Genomic DNA, 22802 nt, shown 5'->3' on the forward strand with positions numbered 1-22802 from the left:
GCGAGCAGGGGGAAGTCAGGAAAACGTAAATAAATCTGGAGAAGCAGACGGCCTGGGAGAATTGCTGGACCGCTTGGAGCCGGGACCGGGGGCCAGTTCCGAGGCCTCGGCCCTGGGGCGGCTGCACCTGGGCCCGAGTCTCGGTGCACGTGGCCGGCCCAGCCGCCGCCTTCCGAAGCTCTGGTTAAGGGGCACGTTTGTGGCCTCTTGACGTGACTGGCAAAAAGCTCCATGGGATTTCCCTGAAATTCTAGGAATTAAGTTTTTTTGTTTGTTTTTTGCTAATGGTTCTCAACAAATTTTTAAGACACACAAAACACATGCTTTGGGGGCCAGTAGAATTTGCTGCGGGAGAGCTCACTCTAGAAGGGGTTCTCAACGTCTGGCTTCCAGACAAGCAGCAACAGCATTCACTGGGAACTTGCAGAAGTGGAAATTAGGTGTTGCTCAGCCTTAGGATTCAGAAACTCTAGGGCTGGGCGCAGCAATCAGTGTGTTACAAGCCCTTCGGGTGATTGTGATGTTGGCTAAAGGTTGAGACCAGAGCTTCTCCTGAATTCTTCTCCTGGGTTTACGCCTCCCTTTCTGCTCTTAGTTTTCTTGTTTGTTAAGCGGCATAATTATGGCACCTGTATCAGAGGGTTGTAATGAGGATAATGAGTTAGTACATGTAAGATGCCTGGAACAGTACCTGACACTTAGTAAGCACTTAAATCTATCCTGGTAGAAAGAGAAACCGATGACTTTGGGCGAAGTTCCAAACTCTGTTTCCCAATTTGTTGAATGAACATACTAGTAGCCCCACCTACATAGACTTGTAAGGATTAAATGAGATCGTGCATGCCGAATGCTTAACTCGTGCTAGCCTCATAGTAATTGATGCTTAACCTGTCTTCCTAGGGACACACTGCTGTTTGGGCAACCCTTTGTCAGGGCCTGTAATCTCCCACTTGCAGATCCAGGGCATTTCAGAGGTCAGAGAGAGGAGGGAGGCCTCTTCTGAGATTTTGACCTCTATTCAGGTAAGTGTATTCCCTCTGAAAGACTGAACTTTTCTTTTCTTTCCCTTTTTTTTTTTTTAGACGGAGTTTCGCTCTTCTTGTCCAGGTTGGAGTGCAATGGCGCAATCTCGGCTCATTGCAACCTCCGTCTCCCAGGTTCAAGCAATTCTCCTGCCTCAGCCTCTTGAGTAGCTGGGATTACAGACACCCGCCACCAAGCCCAGCTAATTTTTTGTATTTTTAGTAGAGACGGGGTTTCACCATGTTGGCCAGGCTGGTTTTGAACTCCTGACCTCAGGTGATCTGCTCACCTCGGCCTCCCAAAGTGTTAGGATTACAGGCGTTAGCCACCACTCCTGGCCTAAATTTCTTTTTTATTAAAATGAAGATATAGGCCGGGCGCTGTGGCTCACGCCTGTAATCCCAGCACTTTGGGAGGCCGAGGCAGGTGGAACACCTGAGGTCAGGAGTTCAAGACCAGCCTGACCAACATGGAGAAACCCTGTCTCTACTAAAAATACAGAATTAGCTGGGTGTGGTGGCACACGCCTGTAGTCCCAGCTACTCGGGAGGCTGAGGCAGGAGAATGGCGTGAACCCGGGAGGCGGAGCTTACAGTGAGCTAAGATCGCACCATTGCACTCCAGCCTGGGCAACGAGTGAAACTCCGTCTCATAAATAAATAAATAAATAAATAAATAAATAAATAAATAAAATGAAGATATAATGGTAACTGCAGTAGAAAGGAAACTATGAAAGATATTTAACACTGATAATGTTTCCAACTGGACATCAGTACCTCCACCGCCTTATCACTGCCTGGAGCCTGGTTAGCCAATTTGGGTTCCCAACTCTCATAATAGGATATGCCTCTAATCTCATTTTTATCTCGCTCCGTTTGAAGTATACTGTCTTCTAAATTGAATGTTTGAAATAGCGGTGCCCCAAGACCTTGAAGAGCATTTCTGAACTTTACCCTTTAGGGGAATGCTGAAAAATGAAGTGGCCTGTGGCGGTGTGGTAAAAATGAAACGGCCAGGTGCAATGACTCAAGCCTGTAATCCCAGCACTTTGGGAGGCTGAGGCGAGCGGATCACCTGAGGTCAGGAGTTCGAGACCAGCCTGGCCAACATGGGGAAACCCCATCTCTATTAAAAATACAAAAAATTAGCTGGGCATGGTGGTGCACGCCTGTAACCCCAGCTACTCGGGAGCCTGAGGCAGGAGAATCACTTGAAACCAACTGCGAGGCAGAGGTTGCAGTGAGCTGAGATTGCACCATTGCACTCTAGCCTGGGCAACAACAGCGAAACTCTGTCTCAAAAAATAAATAAAATAAAATAAAATAAAATAAAAATGAAACGATGGCACGTTTTTGAGGCAAACAGAGCTAAGTCTGAATTCTGCTTCCTGCAAACTGACCAACCTGGTCCGTTTGGGTAAGTCTGTCAACCTGACTGAGCATCCATCTCTTCATCTGCAAAATGGAAATGATAATATGTATTTCATGGTATTCTTGTGTCACTGAGTCATATCATATGAGCATTTAACTCACTCAACTTATATGTACAATCAGCCCTCTGTATTTGTGGGTTCTACATTCGTGGAATCAGCCAACCTTGGATGGAAAAGATTTGGAAAATAAAAAATAAAAACAATACTACAATTAAAATACCAATAAAAATCCAATACAGAATATAGTATAACAAGTGTTTACATTATATTACATATTATAAGTAATCTGGAGATGATTTAAGATATACAGGAGGATTTTGTACATTATATGCAAATACTATACCCTTTTATGTCAGGAACTTGATCATTGGAGAATTTTGGTATCCTCAGAGGTCTTGGAACCAATCCCCTGTGGATACAGAGGGATGCTATATAATCTTTCTTACGTAAGTTAAAATAGTATAAAGTCATATTTGTACATGCATTCCTTACATGTATCTTACATTACTGTTAGTATGATACATAGCATTTACATGTTACTGTACTGTTCTGCCCACCAAGGAAACACCTACCGTGTATCTTATGAATGTTTTAAGATTTTCTAAGGGTAATTTATTTTCGTCAGGGTTTAAAACCTAAACCCCTGCCCCCCAGCACACACAGAAGACTAAACTCCAGCTGTGTTGAAACTTGAATATGCATTAGAATCACTCTTAGTGCCCTTCTCCAGGAATTATGGCTCACTAAGACTAAGTCTCAGGCAGCCCCTGGGAATCTGTATCTTTAACAAGTCCCCACGTGGTTTTGATGATGTACACCATAATTTGAGAACAGCTGACTTAGGATGTGGCAGGACCTTGACGCATATTTCACTTGCCTCTCCTTTTAGCCCTCATTTGTGAAGCTGTTCCTTGTGTTTGAAAGTCATCTTTTTGTTAATATATGATACTCAGTGCCTTGGAAGGAAGTGAGGAAACACTGGAGCCAGGACTACTGGAAACTTCTTTGCTGTTAGTCTAGGTATAAGACCTTGAATGACCCTTCATTGCCAGGTTTCCATTTTTCAGTTTTTCAGCTAGAGAAGGGTAATCCTAAGTCTGCCTCTGGAGCCTGGTGAAGGGCTGTTGGTAACTTCCTGGGAGTTCTTCAGACAAGGTTAAAACTAAAGTGAGGAAGGGCAGCCCTCCCGGAAGCTCAGAACAGTGTCACGGACTAGAACCACTGTACCCAGAATAGTCACATCCACTGATACGGGAGCTTTCTATCAAATCACCTTGGAGCCTGTCTACACACTGGTGCCGGATTAATCTCAACCAGTAACAAAAAAGTGACTAAAGCTCTATCTAGCTGTAGGCACTTCAAAAGAACAGTCAGTAGGCAGTGGGGAAATACATAAAGAGTACTCTTGGCAAAACAAGGATTGGGGTTATTTTCCACCCTTAATAACCTTGGGGGAAAATGCAAGACAGTGACTAAATCTGGAGGACAGGGCGATGACACAGTGAGAGAAGCATGGATGTTTCCACTGTCTTGGTAATACTTGACTAAGGTGCCTGCTAGTCCACGGGTTTCCTTTATAGCCTCCTTCCTACCTCTTTATTGGTCTGAATTTTTTATTTTATTTTATTTTATTTGTTTTTGAGACAGGATCTCGCTCTGTCACCCAAGCTGGAGTGCAGTGGCGTGATCTCTGCTCACTGCAACCTCCACCTCCCAGGCTCAAGAGATCCCCCCACCTCACCCAGGTAGCTGGGACTACAGGCGATGCCACCACACTGGGCTAGTTTTTGTATTTTTTGTAGGGATGGGGTTTCACCATGTTGCCCAGGCCGGTCTTGAACTCCTCAGGTGGAGGAGTTCACCACCCACCTCAGCCTCCCAAAGTGTTGGAATTACAGGTGGGAGCCACTGTACCTGGCCTGAAATGTTTATTTAAGAAAAAATAAAATACAGTAAGCATTTCATTGGCTGAGATGATAGCTACAGAGAAACATTTCATGGAATCATAAAGTTCTATGAACTTGGCATGCAAATTCCTGATATCATCTAACATTCCTTTTTGACCTTGGGAAGGGTGACCAATCCTTTCAGAGTGGGTGAGCAAGCATAGGAACAACTAAGGACTCAGACAACCTGATAAGTGGCCGTTCGGTGGAGTCCAAATACGTTGTGTTCAGAAAGAATATTTAAGGCCAGGCTCAGTGGCTCACGCCTGTAATCCCAGCACTTTAGGAGACCAAGGAGGACGGATCACCTGAGGTCGGGAGTTCAAGACCAGCCTGGCCAACATAGTGAAACCCCATCTCTACTCAAAATACAAAATCAACTGGGTGTGGTGGCACGTGCCTGTAATCCCAGCTACTTGGGAGGCTGAGGCACCAGAATCCCTTGAACCCAGGAGGCGGAGGTTACAGTGAGCTGAGATGGCACCACTGCACTCCAGTCTGGATGACAGAGCAAGACTCTGTCTCAATTTAAAAAAAAAAAAAGAATATTTAAGGATCTTTGTAGTATAATAAGCTAGGAAGAGTGTCTTGGTACTGTTTTGATGGCACAACTTATATAATTTGGGTCTGCTAAGAAGAATTCTGGCCATTAACTGTTCTATTTTAATTGTTTCCTTGGCTTATTTAATAATTTGCACAAATATCCTTAATAACTTCTGTGTAAAAGAGAACTAATGACTGGGCACAATGGCTCACACCTGTAATTCCAACAGTTTGGGATGCCGAGGTGGGAGGATCACTTAAGCCCAGTTTGAGAGCAGCCTGGTCAACAGAAGGAGACCCTGTCTCTACAAAAAAAAAAAAAAAAAAAAAAGAATGAGTACTGATGCTCACACAACCTGTTTGACTAATAAACTCCCAAATAGAGCAGCTTTATTATGATTTCTTTTTTTTTTTTTTTTTTTTTTTTTTGTATTTTTAGTAGAGACGGGGTTTCTCCATGTTGGTCAGGCTGGTCTCGAACTTCCAACCTCAGGTGATCCATCCACCTCAGCCTCCCAAAGTGCTGTGATTACAGGTGTGAGCCACTGGCCCAGCCTATTATGATTTCTTATCCTTGATCATTGTTTTGTTCCCCCACCCACACTTGCCCCCTGTTGTTTTTGAGACAAGGTCTGGCTCTGTCACCCAGCCTGGAGTGCAGTAGCACAGTCTGGGCTAGCTGCAACTTCAGCCTGCTGGGCTCAAGCCAACCTCCCACCTCAGCCTCTCAAGTAACTAGGACTACAGGCATGCGCCACCACCAGCTAATTTTTGTATTATTTGTAGAGACAGGGTTTCGCCATGTTGCCCAGGCTGGCCTTGAACTCATGAGCTCAGGCAGTCTGCCCGCCTTGGCCTCCAAAGTGCTGGGATTAAAGGCATGAGCCACCCAGCTTGGCCTCTTTCCCCATTTTTTGAAAAAAAAGTATGTGGCACAATGGGGTAGTAGGAAGCTTAAACCTCCTCTATTCGGATACTCTCATTTTACAGAGGAACCAGGCCCCAAGAGATTAAACTGATTGTCCTCATTCCTGCACTTAAACTTCTCTTGTCAAGATTAACATTACCTCCATCTTGCTGAATCCAGAGGCCAAACCTCTTGGCCTCATCTGACCCTTCTCCTAAGCAGCCTCCCACATGTTCAACCATTCCCTGAGCATATTTTGTGCTTAGGATTTCTGTGCTTTCTCTTCTCTTCCCCTCTGGGTCCTTCCCAGCCCTTATCTATGTACGAATTCTTCCCCTAGGTCATGTAGTCTGATCCCAAGGCTTCAGTCACGTCCCCAGCCCTGCCTTTTCCCTCAGCAACAACTGTCTATTGGTGTCTCCAGAGTTCTTGTTTGTTCAAGAACTTCCTCCCTCCTAGCCTCCCCGTTCTCAGCAAAGAGCTCCACCACACACCCTGTTGCATGGCCCCAAACCTAGAGGTAACCTTCATTCTATTTTTGCCTCAACCCCATTTTATCCTTCACCCCTGTGCCTCCAGTCCAGCAGACCAAACAGCCACATTTCCCGGCTAGGTCAGATGGTGCACGTCTGGGTTTGGAGATACAATTCAAACTTCTCCTTGGCCCCGAGTGCGTCGGCATCTCCAGCTGTGTCTTCTTTCCCTCACTCTCACTCGCCCTGAGCTTGAGCTCAGCTGGCTCTACTCCCGCTGCTGATTTTTTTGATCTGTGATCACTCAGCCCCGTTGCTGCCTTAGAGGTTTTGTGCTTCATATTCCCATGGCCTGGAAGGCATGTCTCCGATCTGTGCCAGCCTGGCCTTTTCTCATCCTCCAGGTCTTTGCAGCAGTGCCTCCTCCTCCAAGAGCACTTCCCAGCCACTGTCCCCTGCTGCCCCCTACCATCTGAAGAGCCACCGTCTGGTGCCCCGCCACTTCACCCGATTCACTGCCTTCAGAGAACTTGACTCTGCAATTCTCTTCCTTGTTTTTTTTTTTTTTTTTCTGTTTTGAGACAGGGTCTCCCTCCATTGTGCAGGCTGGAGTTCAGTGGCAAGATCATGAAGATCATGGCTCACTGCAACCTGAACCTCCCAGACTCAAGCGATCCTCCTGCGTTGGCCTTTTGAGTAGCTGGGACCACAGGTGCGTGCCATCACGCCCAGCTAATTTATTTATTTATTTTTAGAGACAGGGGCCTCACTATGTTGTTCAGGCTGGTCTTGAACTCCTGGCCTCAAGCAGTCCTCCTGCCTCAGCTTCCCCATTGTATTTTGTTTTTGTTTTTGTTTTTGTTTTTGTTTTTGTTTTTTTGAGACAGAGTCTCACTTTCATTGTTGTCCAGGCTGGAGTGTAGTGATGGTGGTGTGAACACGGTTTCCTGCAGCCTCAACACCCTGGGCTCAAGTGATACTCCCACCTCAGCCCCTGAAGCAGCTGGGACTACAGGTACATGACACCACACCAGGCTAATTTTTGTATTTTTTGTCGAGATGGGATTTCACCATGTGGCCCAGGCTGGTTTTGAACTCCTGAGCTCAGGGGATCCACCCGCCTTGTGCTCCCCACAAGAGTTGAAGCTCCTCTGGGTCTTGTTTGTCGATGGACCCTCAGCAACTAAAACAGTGTCTGGTGTGTGGTAGCTGTTCAATAAATATCTGTTGAATAAATGAATGGACAAATCCTGTTAGTCCCAGAACCGGGTTACTCAGGTAAGTTTTCCTTCCTGTGTATCATACTGCTGTCCACTGGGTTGCTAACCATGGCAGCACCTTACTCGAAGTCTTATTTAGCAGCCCAGCTGTCCAAAACACCATCGAAAACCAGATGTTTAAAAAAAAAAAAAAAGCAGAATTCATGTTTTTAGAATTTCTCTGGGTTTCCCCTAAAGTGTATTAATTCCTGTTTTCATTGTGAGTCTAAGTTTTATTAGTTCCTTTCCCAGGCCATGGCAGATTAGCAGAGAGGGTGCAGGGTACAGGCAGACACACTGACAGCAGTAAGAAGCAATGCTTGATGGTGAAGAGACAGGAATTGTACAGAACAGGCAACTCAGAAGGACAGCCCGGAAGCCTGAGGGCATTGATTGGTGTTCCTGGTGATTGTTTTCTCAGGAAAGGGAGCTATGTCTGCTCTCTATTATCATAAAACATGTTATTTTGTAATGTTTAAAAATGGTGAAATGTTTTAAATCTTCAGGAATTAATTCAGTAGACAACTATCTCGATTTAACAAATGGTATTATTTTATCCCGTTAGTTTCAGGTTTTAAAAAAAAAGAAATAATGGCCGGGCGTGGTGGCTCACACCTGTAATCCCAGCACTTTGGGAGGCAGAGGCAGGCAGATCACCTGAGGTCGGGAGTTCGAGACCAGCCTGACCAACATGGAGAAACCCCATCTCTACAGACAAAAAATACAAAATTAGCCAGGCATGGTGGTGCATGCCTGTAATCCCAGCTACTCGGGAGGCTGAGGCAGGAGAATTGCTTGAACCCAGGAGGTGGAGGTTGCAGTGAGTCGAAATAGCGCCATTGCACTCCAGCCTGGACAACAAGAGCAAAACTCTGTCTTGAAAAAAAGAAAAAGAGAAATAAAATGCGATAGATAAATTAAAGCCTCTCTACCCCTCCCCAGGAACAATCAATGTTCTAAAGTTGCTGGGTTTCCTCTCTGCAAGGGTTAATTTTTTTTTTTTTTTTTTTTTTTTTTTTGAGATGGAGTTTCGCTCTTGTTGCCCAGGCTGGAGTACAATGGCGCGGTCTCAGCTCACAGCAACCTCCGGCTCCCAGGTTCAAGCCATTCTCCTGCCTCAGCTTCCGAAGTAGCTGGGATTACAGGCATGCACCACCACGCCCGGCTAATTTTGTATTTTTAGTAGAGATGAGGTTTCTCCATGTTGTTCAGACTGGTCTCGAACTCCGGACCTCAGGTGATCCACCCACCTCGGCCTCCCAAAGTGCTGGGATTACAGGTGTGAGCCACCACGCCCGGCCAAGGGTTAATGTTTCATATGAAAAAAAAAAAAAATCTGTCTGGGTGTGGTGGCTCCCTCCTGTAATCCCAGCACTGTGGGAAGCTGAGGCAAGAAGAGGATTGCTTGAGCCCAGGAGTTCTAGATCAGCCTGGGCAACATGGTGAAACCTCATCTCTACTAAAAATACAAAATTACCTAGGCATGGTGGGGCGCTTCTGTGGTCCCAGCTACTCAGAAGGCTGAGGCGGGAGGATCACTTGAGCCTGGGAGGTAAAGGCTGCAGTGAGCTGAGGTCATGCCACTGCACTCCGGCCTGGGTGACCAAGTGAGACCTGTCTCAAAAAAAGAAAAAAACCAAAAACATGAAACAATTTCCTAAATAAATTAGATGTTATTAATTAGGTGTTTAATGGCAGAATATAAACAAGAATTATTTTTAAATCATCTTAATTTTTTCTTTCTTTCCTCTTTCTTCCTTCTTTTTTTTCTTACAAAAGGCTACCTTAATAAAGCAGTATGTGCTGAAATGCCAGGCACGACACGGATGGTTTTCAGTCATTTGGATTGTCCTCTGCTCGAACTGTGAGCTCCTCAAAGGTAAGACCAGTGACTACTGGTCTTGGTATCTCAAGTACCTAGAATAGAGCCTTGCACATCATAGGGGCTCAGTAAATATTTATCGAACTGAATTGAAAACTGAGCCCCGTGTGTTTTCTGTAGTGAAGACAATGTCTCACTAAGCATTTAGATGTCCGGATCCCAGAGATTTGACATGTAAACTAGATAATTGGCACTTGAAATATTTTGTTTAATTAAAAAAAAATTTAGCCCAGGTGCAGTGGCTCACACCTGTAATCCCAGCACTTTCGGAGGCCGAGGCAGGTGGATCACGAGGTCAGGAGTTCAAGACCAGCCTGGCCAACATGGTGAAACCCTGTCTCTACTAAAAATACAAAAATTAGCCAGGCGTGGTGGCACACGCCTGTAGTCCCAGCTACTCGGGAGGCTGAGGCAGGAGAATCCCTTGAACCCAGAAGGTGGAGGTTGCAGCGAGCAGAGATCGAGCCACTGCACTCTAGCCTGGGTGACAGGGCGAGACTCTGTCTCAAAAAAAAAAAAAAAAAAAAAAAATTAAAGCCTTCTGATAACCAGGGCAAACAAATTTCTGTAGCAGGTAATGAATGTTACCTGACCCTGTGGAATCTTACTGAATATCAAAAGGACTCGTTCCAGAAGGAAGTCATCTTGTAATGTCCTGGGCAGTGCTTCACCCTAGGCTGAAACATGGGCCACATACTTCATTCACCAATCAGTGAGCTATAAGGGAGAGCAAGACAGATGAATCTTGAAGTTTATGCTTAATTAAAACTTGGCCTTTGGCTGTTTGGGTTTTCCCAGACTTCCCATGAATTTCCATGAAATCAGCATTGTCACTTTGTCAATCTGCCATTCCCAGCCACCTACTCAGACTGGGTCCTCAGGTCACCCTGAGAATGTGACTGGAGAATACAGAGACTGGGACGTGGAGTCCAAGGGCAACTGACTGTAAGGTCTGGGTCTGGTCCTAGTTCTGCCATTGACCCTGAGTGTTGGCACAGCGGCCATCTGAGGGACGTGCTAGCTGGGAGGTAGGCTGGCCAGCTCTCAGCTTCTGCGCATGGCTGTTGCTATGCTAGAACATGAGCCCTCTCCTGCTACCTGTCTCGTTTTCAAGAAAACCCTGAAATCCTGATTTTTATGTGACATTTCCCAATTCTTTTTTCTCTTTGAGATAGTGTCTCGCTCTGTTACCCAGGCTGGAATGCAGTGGTGCATTCTTGGCTCACTGCAGCCTTGAACGCCCAAGCTCAAGTGATCCTCCCACCTGAACCCCCTTAGTAGCTGGAACTAGAGGTGTATGCCACCATGCCCAGCTAATTTTCAAATTTTTTGTAGAGATGAGGCCTCACTATATTGCCCAAGTTAGTCTTGAACTCCTGAACTGAAGCAATCCTCCTGCCGTGGCCTCTAAAGTGCTGGAATTACAGGCATGAGCCACCACCGTGCCCAGCTCCCAGTTCTTAAATATTGGCAAATAAGTTACAGTTTTTTTCCAAGATCCTCTGCAAGCCAGATGAAACGTGTGCAGGCCAGAGGTGTGTTCCTCCCTGCCTTCTGCTCTGCAGATCCACTTAGTGCCTGTCCTATACGTGGGTTCAACCAGGTAACTTTTTTTTTTTTGAGACAGAGTCTCACTCTGTCGCCCAGGCTGGAGTGCGGTGATGTGGTCTCAGCTCACTGCAACCTCTACCTCTCGGGCTCAAGTGATTCTCCTGTCTCAGCCTCCCCGCTAGCTGGGACTACAGGTGTGCGCCACCACGCCCAGCTAATTTTTGTATTTTTAGTAGAAATGGGGTTTCACCATATTGCCCAGGCTGTTCTCGTGACCTCAGGTGATCTGTCTGCCTTGGCCTCCCAAAGTGCTGGACTACAGGCGTGAGCCACCGTGCCTGGCCTCAACCAGGCAACTTCTAATGTCCCACTAGGCTTCAAAACACTGTCACTCCTGGCATGCTTGACTTTCCCTGGTGACAGTGCTGGCAGGGACTGCCCTCCCTGAGTCTAGGTGTGGTGGAAGACACACAGGCCTATCCATGCAGCCTCTCATTCTGTGCACACTCAAAGGCAGCTCTCATGGTCGCATTTTCAGTTTGGGGAATTGTCATGTTGGTAACTGTAGGCCTTAGACTTAAGGGACATTCGAGGAGGGAGTGACCCCCTTTCGTGGTGGGCACAACACCCTAAATGGCTAGCCTCAGCTCTTCCTCCCTGGCAGGCCCCATCTATGCTGACCGCCGTGGTGGGGTTCTGAGCTGTACGCCCCAACCCCTTACTCCGCCAATAAGAAAGAGTGGCTTCCAGGTTTCTGCACACTTCCTTGCCAGCAGGGTTGTGTTTTGCTTCTAGACTGGCAGCGTTCCACAGCCCTCTCACTGGTGAGCACCTCTGATGGCTCCACATCCCATCTGCCCCATTGCTGTGGCTGTGAGAGCTGTTCAGGGTTGGTGGAATGACCACCACAGCAGGTGGGCATTGAGTGCAGGGTCCCTGCCCTTCCAGGCAGCTTACTTTCAAAGGCACAGCCATTTCACAACACGCTTCTCCTCCTGGACCTACCTACAGCAAAGCTGGGACTATTGGCATGGATTTCCTAAGACTTGCTTTCATTTCGAAATTGTTTTTAAGAAAGAAAAAGTAAAAGCAGCTCCCCACAATGGAAAAGCTACTTTGCATCTCATCTCCAAGTGGAGCTGACCTGGATAGTCACCCCCTGGTTCCTAGGTGGGGCAGGTACTAACTGGTGGGCGGGCAGGGATGACGCCCATAGGAATGTTGACAAACTGGGTTTTGTGAATCTCCCGAAGCTCAGAACTCTGATGGCATCGATTCTTGGTGGCTCTTCCTCCCTTCTCTTCCCTTTATCCCAACGTCTGGCCGTCGGATCCTAGAACTTGCAACTGAGAAGTGGGAGACCCGGCTTCCATGTAGAGGACACACCATTTCCTTCCCCCGAGGAGGCTCGCGAGGGTGACTGTTGGGCCTCTCCTGGAGCCTCAGAGGAGAAGGACTCCCTTGTCTGTGGGTGAATTTGGAAGGAGAATCTGGGCATACAGAGCCCAGCCCTTTGGCTCACTCTTCCTCTTGGGAGCTGACCACCCGCACACTGCTCTATCTCTTCCAGCCATGCATGTTGTGGGGCCTGGTCCCCTGTGGATGGCCCATGGTGGCCTAGAGCTGTCTCTGCCAGGGGGCACATTCGTCTAATTCTGTCATGCAGTTGTAGGCAGTCCACTTGCCTGTAGATCGAGGCCATGCCCTCCAACAGTGGCTTTATCAGCAATAAAACTTGCAGGTTTCATCTCCCTTGTCTCATTCACTGGCCCCTTCACATTGCAACCAGCACCTCTACTGGCTCCCAGGCTGCTCCGCTGGAGCTGAAAAGAATGAATACCTATCTTCAGCAACTGTATCTTTCCCCCTCTTAACTTAGGCTCGGGAATCAAGCTTCCCCTAAATAAATGAATTGGACTTTATTCTCTCTAACCATACCGGCTCTCAAAACATTGGAAGCCAGATTTGCTGGGTCCAAATGTTTATGTTTATGGTTAGTTACATCAAAGAGACTTTGTCATTAGTAAAAGTGTTTTAATTTAAGGCAGGAACTTGGTTATGGCTCCTTGAAGACATCTCCTTATATTGCCTGGTGTCTATCCCTGTATCTGACACCCAGAGAGCTTAATAAACATTTTTATTCCATCAATTTGGTTGATTGAATGAGCCAGGACTTTTTCCTTTGTAACTCTCCAAAGCACTGAGCTCTCAGCAAAACAGAACCAACCAAGATGTGGCGCTGACTGACTCAACTGAACGTTTATCCCCAGAGACTTTTGATAGCGATCCTACCTATTCGAATTGAATCCAGCTCTTTATGTTTTAATTACTTCTTGTTATTCTCATTTTCTTTTCCCCATCATCCTAATGTGTTTAACATGTCTGTTTATATGTATTTTCTGTAAAGTATATATTATTTAACGTACACATGCTTTCAATTTATTTATTTATTTATTTAGAGATGGAGCCTCACTGTGTCGCCCAGGCTGGAGTACAGTGGTGCGATCTCTGCTCACTGCAACCTCCACCTCTCAGGTTCAAGCCATTCTCCTGCCTCAGCCTCCCGAGTAGCTGGGACTACAGGCGCACGCCACCATGCATGGCTAATTTTTGTATTTTTAGTAGAGATGGGGGTTTCTACATGTTGGTCAAGCTGGTCTCGAACTCCTGACCTCAGGTGATCTCCGCCTGCCTTGGCCTCCCAAAGTGCTGGGATTACAGGCGTGAGCCACCACGCCCAGCCAGCTTTGTGTTTTTAACATTCGTTTTTAGAAGTATTTTCTCTCCCCCTTTTCAGAAAGATATTCTCCTTCGTTTTCCTCTGTTAACATTTTAGTTTACCATCCACATTTGGGGCTTTCTCTGGAAATAGAGTCTACACTTCTGTACAGTTAAATTTTATTTTTCTCCATACAGATAGCCAGTTTTCCCAGCTCCATTTACTTCATGATCCACCCTTTTATTTTTTATTTATTTATTATTTATTTTTTTTTTTGAAATGGAGTCTCGCTCTGTCGCCCAGGCTGAAGTGCAGTGGTGCAGTCTCTGCTCACTGCAACTCCATCTCCCAGGTTCAAGCGATTCTCCTGCCTCAGACTCCCGAGTAGCTGGGATTATAGGCGTGCACCACCACACTCAGCTAATTTTTGTATTTTTAGTAGAGACAGGGTCTCCACCATGTTGGCCAGGCTCCCAGCCTCAAGTGATCTTCCCACCCCAGCCTCCCAAAGTGCTGGGATTACAGGTGTGAGCCACCACCGCCGGCCATGGTCCATCCTTTTCCCATTGATTTGTGATGTCACCTTTATGGTGTATTACGTTCCCATGTGTCCCTGGGTCTGTCTGCCGGTTCTCTGTTCTGTTCCATTGGTCTATGCATTCTTGCATCTGTGGGCTATGTCTTTGCAACAGTAGATGTTAACCTCTGATGGGGCACATTTTCTCCTCATTGTTCCTCTTTTTTCACCATGGATCTTCGTGCAATTCCATTGTAAGCAAATGAATCTCAGGAAGATCTCTGCAGGAGCTGCTCCACTAAATATTTCACATTTTGTCTCTTCATATCATGCTTATTGTTTGATTGTTAAATGTGAAGCATTCTTTATTTTATTTATTTTTTTGAGATGGAGTCTCGCTTTGTCACCCAGGCTGGAGTGCAGTGGCATGATTTCCACTCACTGCAACCTCCGCTTCCCAGGTTTAAGTGATTCTCCTGCCTCAGCCTCCTGAGTAGCTGAGATTACAGGTGTACGCCACCATGCCCAGCTAATTTTTGTATTTTTTAGTAGAGACAGGGTTTCACCATGTTGGCCAGGCTGGTCTTGAACTCCTAATCTCAAGTGATCCACCCACCTCAGCCTCTCAAAGTGCTGGGATTACAGGCGTAAGCCGCCATGCCCAGCCAGCATTCTTTAAAAATAAGTTTTTGTTATATAATTCAGACTGATGTTTCATTTCTACTCAGTTATAATTATCGTGATCATTTTGGCTAGGTGCAGTGGCTCACACCTGTAATCTCAGCACTTTGGGAGCCTGAGGCAGGAGGATTGCCTGAGCCCAGGAGTTCGAGGCCAGCCTGGGCAACATAGTGAGACCCCCATCTCTATTTTAAAAATTATTGTGATCATTTAAAACACAAATCTCTGAAACAGTGAATGCTCTATCATTTGAAAAGGGCTCATTTGTTGCTAAAGGAGCTAGGCACACACCCAGGACCATGGCCCAGCTTGCCTGTCGTGTGAGTAACCGGGCAGCATAGCCTTGCCATCTGGACACCCCCAGCCACTCAGGGAGTCATACAAGAATCCTTGTTTCCACTCCAAGACCTCTGCCAGGCAGGACACACGGTCAGATCGCCCCTGAAGGCTCTCAAGTACCTGCTTGGCATTCACTGGTTCCTAACTTCTGCATTGTTGTCAACTCCTTTCCTCCCTCTCCCACCATATCCTCTGTTCTAATCCCTGACAGTTCCACCTTTATATCCATTTTCTCCTTCCCAGCCTCCAGAGCCCCCTCCCGCCAGCTAGAGCCAGCTCAGTCCATCTGAACCCTGTGCTAGCCCTAAGGGCCGACCTGGACCCAACAGCCTTGGGCTGTAGCACTGGACACGTGTCAGGGTGGCCCGACTTTGGCTTTGTGCTTCGACTTCTTGTTCTCAGCTTGCTCCCTGGATCTGGTCAGTCATGTAACTAGTCTGTTTTCTCAGCCATGCATTATTTATTCTTACTAATTAAGCACACTGGAGGGTCCTGATTATTGGAGCTTTGTTCTCTCCCTTACCTGGCTGCTTGCCAGGTACCTTCCTTCCCCAGATGACCCAGACCCTTGAGAACATGGGTGGTGTTTGCTCTTCTGATTCCTTCTCCAAGGAATTAGAGTCGAGGGTGTGGGGGTCCTACCACCTATTGACCAATGTCTTGGATGCAGATCACCACAGACTGTAAAAATCGCCTTTTCCACATTTACTGGCTCAGGTTGCTCTGAGAGGTGGATACTAATATCTCCTCCCCACGAAGGAGGAAGTGGGGGCTCAGGAGTTAAGGGGCTTACCCAAGGTGTGTGGCCAGAGGCAGCAGAGCCAGGGCTGCCCCTAGACGGCTGATTGGCAAAGCCCTCACTCCCCTCCTGCATCACAGAGCCCCACCTCCCAGGCCCCACTCCGCCTCGTCCTGCTGCTGGCTGGGTCTGAAATGAGATAAGCCTATATTGAGAAGCTCAGCTCCTCCGCCCTGGACAATTACAACAATCTTCACGTTTGCCCCTTTATCCATTCATTCGACCAACGGATCATTATTAAGCACATCATTTGTACCAGGCAACGCTTCAACATGGCTTATTTTTTAGTTCAGCATTGACTGAGCAACCAGAGCTGTGGTTTGGATTACGGCACGCTCCTGCTTCCAGACCTTCAGCGACATAGCTCAGGACAAGGCCTGCTGGAGCCAAGGAAGGCTGGGCAGACTGGGCAGTCAGGGAGAAGCTAGGACCTGGAACCACGCCCATCCGTGAAGCTGGGAAGGCCGAGCACAGTGTGCAGAGGGCATGGCCAGGGCAGGCTGGGGTCTGGGAGGCTCAGCAGCAGGGGGCAGGGAGGGGCGGGGCATTGAAGAGGTCCCACAGGGCAGGAGAATGCAGGGCAGGGAGGAGCTGACCAGACTCAGGGAAGATCCCAGGGCCGAGCCCCTCCCAGTCAGGGAAAGAACTCCAGACCCTGTGAAAGGTGAAAAAGGAGAGGAGGGTCCTTCCGCCATAGGACCAGGCTGCTACAACTGCTTTTATAAGGCAGGTGATGCCTTATAAAAATTGAGGCAGGCCAGGCATAGTGGCTTACGCCTGTAATCCCAGTACTTTGGGAGGCTGAGGCAGGCAGGTCACCTGAAGTCAGGAATTGGACACCAGCCTGACCAACATGGAGAAACTCCATCTCTACTAAAAATACAAAATTAGCCGGGCGTGGTGGCACATGCCTGTAATCCCAGTTACTCGGGAGGCTGAGGCAGGAGAATCACTTGAACCCGGGAGGTGGAGGCTGCAGTGAGCTGAGATCATGCCATCGCACTCCAGCCTGGCAATAGAGTGAGATCCATCTCAAAAAAAAAAAAAAATTGAGGCAGAAAAGGGTACACATTGTGGCTAACACAGCAAGGGGATGCCTGCTCCAGGAAAGATGGGTCTTGAGCCCAGGGGAGACAACTTGGGTCCCAGGGGGCCTGACTCATTGAGCAGGGGCACAGGCAGTGCTGGGGAGCAGACAGCTGACGGCTGCACCCCAGAGTCCTGTGTGGAGGATCCACAGCCCTCCGGGATCCGATCCCCACTGCCAGTGTACCCACCACTCTCTTCTCTCCTACACTGTGGTCATGTGGTCTTCTCCCCTCTCCCAGGCTGATCGCAGTCACCGCTGCTGCTGCTCCTGGACTTGTACTTTCCTGCAGCCCACCTCTTTGCTTCCTCAACCCTACTTATCCTTTAAGACCCAGTGCAAAGGCAGCAGACCAGGCCTTCCCATTCTGTTTTAGCCACTCCCCTGACCTCAAGTTCTGCTCACTTGCTCACTGCTCCCTTGCCAGCTGTGCCAGGTTCCTAGGGCTGCTGTCACAAGGCACCGCAAACTTGGCAGCTGAAAACAACAGAAATGTATTGTCTCTCAGCTCTGGAGGCTGGAAGTCTCCCTCTGAAACCCACAGGGAAGGATGCTTCCTTGCCTCCTCCAGCTTCTGGTGGCCCCAGGCATTGCTTGGCTTGTGGCAGCATCACTGTCATCCCTGCCTCTGTGGCCACAGCCTCATCTTCCCTCTGTGTCTCTTCTGTCCTTATGGGAGCACCAGTCCTATTGGATTAAGAGCCCACCCTACTCCAATGTGACCCCAAACTAATTACATTTGCAATGACCCTATTTCCAAATAAGGTCACATTAGGAGGTACCGGGGGTTAGGACCTCAACATATCTTTTTGGGGGACACAATTCAGCCCGTAACACCTGCTATTAGAGTTAGCTATACAGAGGTCCGCATCCTTCACGACAGGTCTCCATCCTTCACAGCACTAAGTTCCTTGTCTACCGTTCAGTGATTTTGGAGTGAGACAGACCTGGGTTTGCCACTCACCCTTTGTATAAACTGGAGCAAGATTCCCAAGCAATCTGTCCTTTCCCATCTGTAAAATAACCACAACACCCAGAGTCACTGTGCTACTCATTAGAGTCAATTCATGCACCTGGCGAGTGCCCAGGAAATTTTAATTATAATAATAATGCAATAAATTAATAAATGTCTTAAAACAATAATAACATTAATCAATTAATTATTAAATAAAACAATAATTAATATTGTGTGTTGAACATAGCAGGTGCTCAATAAATAAACGTTAGTCACCATTTCCTCTAATAGGTATGTACAAAACTAGCCGGCTAGCAGAACACTGGAGCTGAGGAGCTTTTCCAGAGGGAGGGGGAAGCGGTGGCTAACAAGCCCTGGAGGCCCCATCCATCCCCTGCATCGCGAGAATTGCTGAGGCGACTACGTGGCACTGCCCATTCTTGCCTGGGTGGCAGGGAGATCCCGGTTCCCACTCCCACACCACAGAATCCTGGCTGGCTCTGTGGAAATGTGACGGTGGAGCAGGCAGAGACTCCACACCCGGCTCTGTTCTCTAAGGCTGTGTGTGGGTGTGTGCGTGTATGTGTGTGTGTGTCTGTGTGTAAGGGCTTGGAAGACAGAGGCCAGAAAAGCCGAGAGTCCTTCCAAAAGGATCTGTTTCAGGTTGGAATGAAAGACGGCAACCAGAGCATGCCCTCCGGCTCTGCAGGCCTTCCTGGTTTCTGCGGAGAACCAGATTCTCCTGTGGAAAGAGGGTGGGTGGCAGACGCAGCCAAGCATTTGGAATCAGAGACCTGGGTCTGAAACAGAACTCTACCTTTGACGAGCTGGGTGACCTCAGTGACCGCAGCTTTCTCTCAAAGTGGGGCCGATAAAATCTGCCCTATCAAAGAAGAACATGATACAAGTGCCAGCTGTTAATATTTATGTCTCATTGTTGCCAACCCTTGAAGATACGTTTCCAAAGCACATCCACATTTACATAGTACTGTCACAGCTTTGCTTTATTTTGATTTTCATTTAGACAACAAGAAGTAAAAAACAAAACTAAACCTTTTAATTACTATTAGAAAGAAGGGAATATGTCTAAGGTTCAATATTCATCTGCAATGGGATCAAACTTGGCCTCCTTTATCCTCTGCATATTTTATGAACATCCAAAAATGCATGCTTCTATTTCGAGGGATTTCCTCTTCTTTATTTGCTTCTTTATTTTTGTTTTTCATTTTTCTGACCCTATGTATTATATTGAAGAATTTCTTCTTCTTTTTTAATAATACATTTATTTATTTATTTATTTATTTATTTATTTATTTATTTAAGATGGAGTTTCGCTCTGTCACCCAGGCTGGAGTGCAGTGGCACAATCTCAACTCACTGCAACCTCTGTCTCCCAGGTTCAAGCGATTCTCTTGCCTTAGACTGCCAGGTAGCTGGAGCTATAGACACGTGCCACCACTCCCAGCTAATTTTTTTTTTTTTTGGTGGAGACAGAGTTTCACCATGTTAGTCAGGCTGGTCTCGAACTCCTGACTTCAAATGATAAGCCCACCTCGGCCTCCCAGAGTGCTGGGATTACAGGCATGAACCACCGCACCTGGCGAGTTTCCTGTTCTTAAGAGCAAACTCTGACCCAGCATGTGCCCTCATTAGACTTTAAACAAGACAAATCCTTCCATAGTAGACACTAATCATCATTTCCTTGAGGTTTATAGGTAAATTGTTTTAAGGTGACATACCAAAGTGGGATGCAGGTTTTTAGGAGATAGTGATAGAATTTTATCCAGAAATCACACATCTGAGAGACAGACATCATTATAGCAGATCAACACAGACACACTGCAAAACATGAGTAGTTTGGCCGGCGTGGTGGCTCATGCCTGTAATCCCAGCACTTTGGGGGGCCGCGGCGGGCGGATCACAAGGTCAGGAGATCGAGACCATCCTGGCCAACATGGTGAAACCACATCTCTACTAAAATACAAAAAATTAGCTGGGCATGGTGGTGCAAGTCTGTAATCCCAGCTACTCGGGAGGCTGAGGCAGGGGAATTGCTTGAACCCGGGAGGCAGAGGTTGCAGTGAGCCAAGATCGCACCACTGTACTCCAGCCTGGCGACAGAGCAAGACTCCGTCTCAAAAAAAAAAAAAACAAAAAAAAGTAGTTTTATTATTAAATTTAAACTTTACAGCAAAGCCAGTGAGGGCGATGGATAAGATGCACATAGATAACTGGAGAGAGGTACAAAGTGTGATGAGGTCAGAGAATAAATAGCTCACATTCTTTGAGGGCAGTAAAGAGAGTACCTAAAGTCTTTCTTCTGATGTGGGAGAGATCAGAGCCCAGATAAAGAGAAGGGAATAAACTATGGTAAGCTGGTGCTCTGAGGTAGAAAAGCAAGTTTCTTTCTTTTTTTTTTTTTTTGAGACGGAGTTTCGCCCTTGTTGCCCAGGCTGGAGTGCAATGCGTGATCTTAGCTCACTGCAACCTCTGCCTCCTGGTTTCAAGCAATTCTGCTGCTTCAGCCTCCTGAGTAGCCAGGATTACAGGTGCCCACCACCACGCCCAGCTAATTTTGTATTTTTAGTAGAGATGGGGTTTCACCATGTTGCCCAGGCTGGTCTCGAACTCCTAGGCTCAAGTGATCCTCCCACCTAGGCCTCCCAAAGTGCTGGGATTACAGGTGTGAGCCACTGTGCCTGGCCAGGGTGAATTATTTCACCCAGTAATTTTTGTTCACTTTTATTGGCCTGAACTTGTCTGAATCCCCTACCCTCCTCCATACATACATACTAGCTACTAGAAGGTATAAAAGAGTAGGAAATAAGTGTCTTAAACCTTTCCAGATTAATAAATTTGTATTGAGCTCTGATAACTCTAATGAATCATTGAGCAACACCAAAGTTTGAAAATGGTTGATCTCACTTGAGATTAACTTTGAATGTGTTGCTCCTGGTTTTGCAATCACCTGACAGGTTCTTCCTGTCTGCTACACAGACAAAATTAATCCATTGAGACCATGGCGTTGCAGTAAAGAAAGAGTTTAATTGATTTGAGGCTGGCCATGCCACATGGAAAAAGAGATACCACTCAATCTCCCCGAAAATTCAGAGGCTAGTACAGTTCAGAGGCCAGTACAGTTTAGTGAGCAGGGGGCTAAGGAAGGGACAATGCTGATTGGCTGGGGAATGCAATCACAGGGGAGTGGAGGATGGCCCTCTTGTGCTAAGTCCACTTCAAGGTGGGGACCCCCAGAGGAGTTGCTGGTCTGGCTGGGGCCATCTGGTAGTCAGCAATGCAAAAGCCTGAAAAGACATCTCAAAAGGCCAGTCTCAGGTTCTGCAATAGTGATGTCATTTATAGGAGTAATAGGGAAGTTGCAGATCTTGGGACCTCCGGAATAATGGCTGATAGTCATTTTTTTTTTAATTAGAAAAAGTCTTTCTTTCTGCTCCTTTGATACATCTTATTGTTCAGGAAACAGTCTTACATACATATCTGAAATAATCTACCATCACACACTCTAGTTAAAGGCAAAGCACCATAGGTAAACCTGATCAGCTGTCCAGAGTTCTTAGCTTATGGAATCTTGCTTCTTGATTTTATGTTAATTTCTGAAAACAGAAACATCATCTCCGAAAAGTGTTAAGGGGGTTGTAAAAAATAATCACTTTATTTGATATTATAGTTGTAAATATGGAGCTTTTTTTTTTAAGAAATGGAAAGCTAAGAAGAAAATGCCACTCAGCATCATTGGTACAGCAATAGGTCAGCAGGGAAAAAAAAAATGCTGTGATAAACTTGTCTCTTTAATACCAAGAAGGAATTCTAGTCCAAGCTTCAATACGCTTCCTGTTTTTTCACTCGATATTTCTTTTACTGCTGCTCTTCATTCTTTTCCACATTTCATATTAGAAGATTGGACAGCCTTTAAACTTCATTGACAGGAGCAAATCCAATATCCATTGAGTTCTTCTCAAAGGCACTCTAACCCATCAGATATCCCGGCAGTTTCATTCTCATGAATACTCTAGCCATGAAAAAGCTCAATAGGACACAAATGAATCCAATGAATAGAAGAAGAAATCTATTGAGTTTTGGGATATTTGGTGCATTCCATTGGTCCAGGAATATGAAACCTAAACCTCCCATTGTAAACAGGAAGCTGGAAGCAAGTCCTTCCATAATATATTGTTCATTTACTCTGTAGGCCAAGAAAGCTACTGGCCTCTGATGCCCGTGTTCATCAGTCATAGAGCCAACACTTGGAGGTTCAACAATAACATCATAAATTATTCCTCCAGTGAGGAGGAAGTAAGACACCACCATCAGAGCATACGCAATCATGGCCGACGGCACGTGCAGCCAGGGCGGCTTCTTCAGCTTCAGGTTGGAACATTCGAGCACTAAGAATGGGACACGGTACAAAGTCTCCATGTTGGCGGCAGCAAGGGCGGCTGGTAGTCATTTAACTATGCTTACGTTTTAGCAGAGTTCAGGCCCCTCGCATCCTCCTAAACTGGTGGTTAGTTTTACAAGGGTGGTTCGGGTATTATCATTTAAATCATAAACTAAATTTTTCCCAAAGTCAGCTTGACCCAAACCCGGGAACTACCAAAGGCAGTTTGGAGGTTAAAGGCAAAATGGAGGCCGGGCGCGATGGCTCACGCCTGTAATCCCAGCACTTTG

General features: G+C 46.7%; 1 protein-coding gene across 1 annotated transcript; it reads right to left on the reverse strand.

Annotated features, from left to right (window-relative positions):
* Nucleotides 1-22051: 22051 nt before the first annotated feature.
* LOC129037921 (oligosaccharyltransferase complex subunit OSTC-like) lies at nt 22052-22562 on the reverse strand. Its single transcript, XM_054490279.2, has one exon. It carries the CDS (start codon nt 22548-22550, stop codon nt 22101-22103), a length of 450 nt encoding a protein of 149 aa, XP_054346254.1. The 5' UTR covers nt 22551-22562; the 3' UTR covers nt 22052-22100.
* Nucleotides 22563-22802: the final 240 nt, after the last annotated feature.

This window comes from Pongo pygmaeus, chromosome 5 (assembly GCF_028885625.2).
Source record: "Pongo pygmaeus isolate AG05252 chromosome 5, NHGRI_mPonPyg2-v2.0_pri, whole genome shotgun sequence".
NCBI classification, from domain to species: domain Eukaryota; kingdom Metazoa; phylum Chordata; class Mammalia; order Primates; family Hominidae; genus Pongo; species Pongo pygmaeus.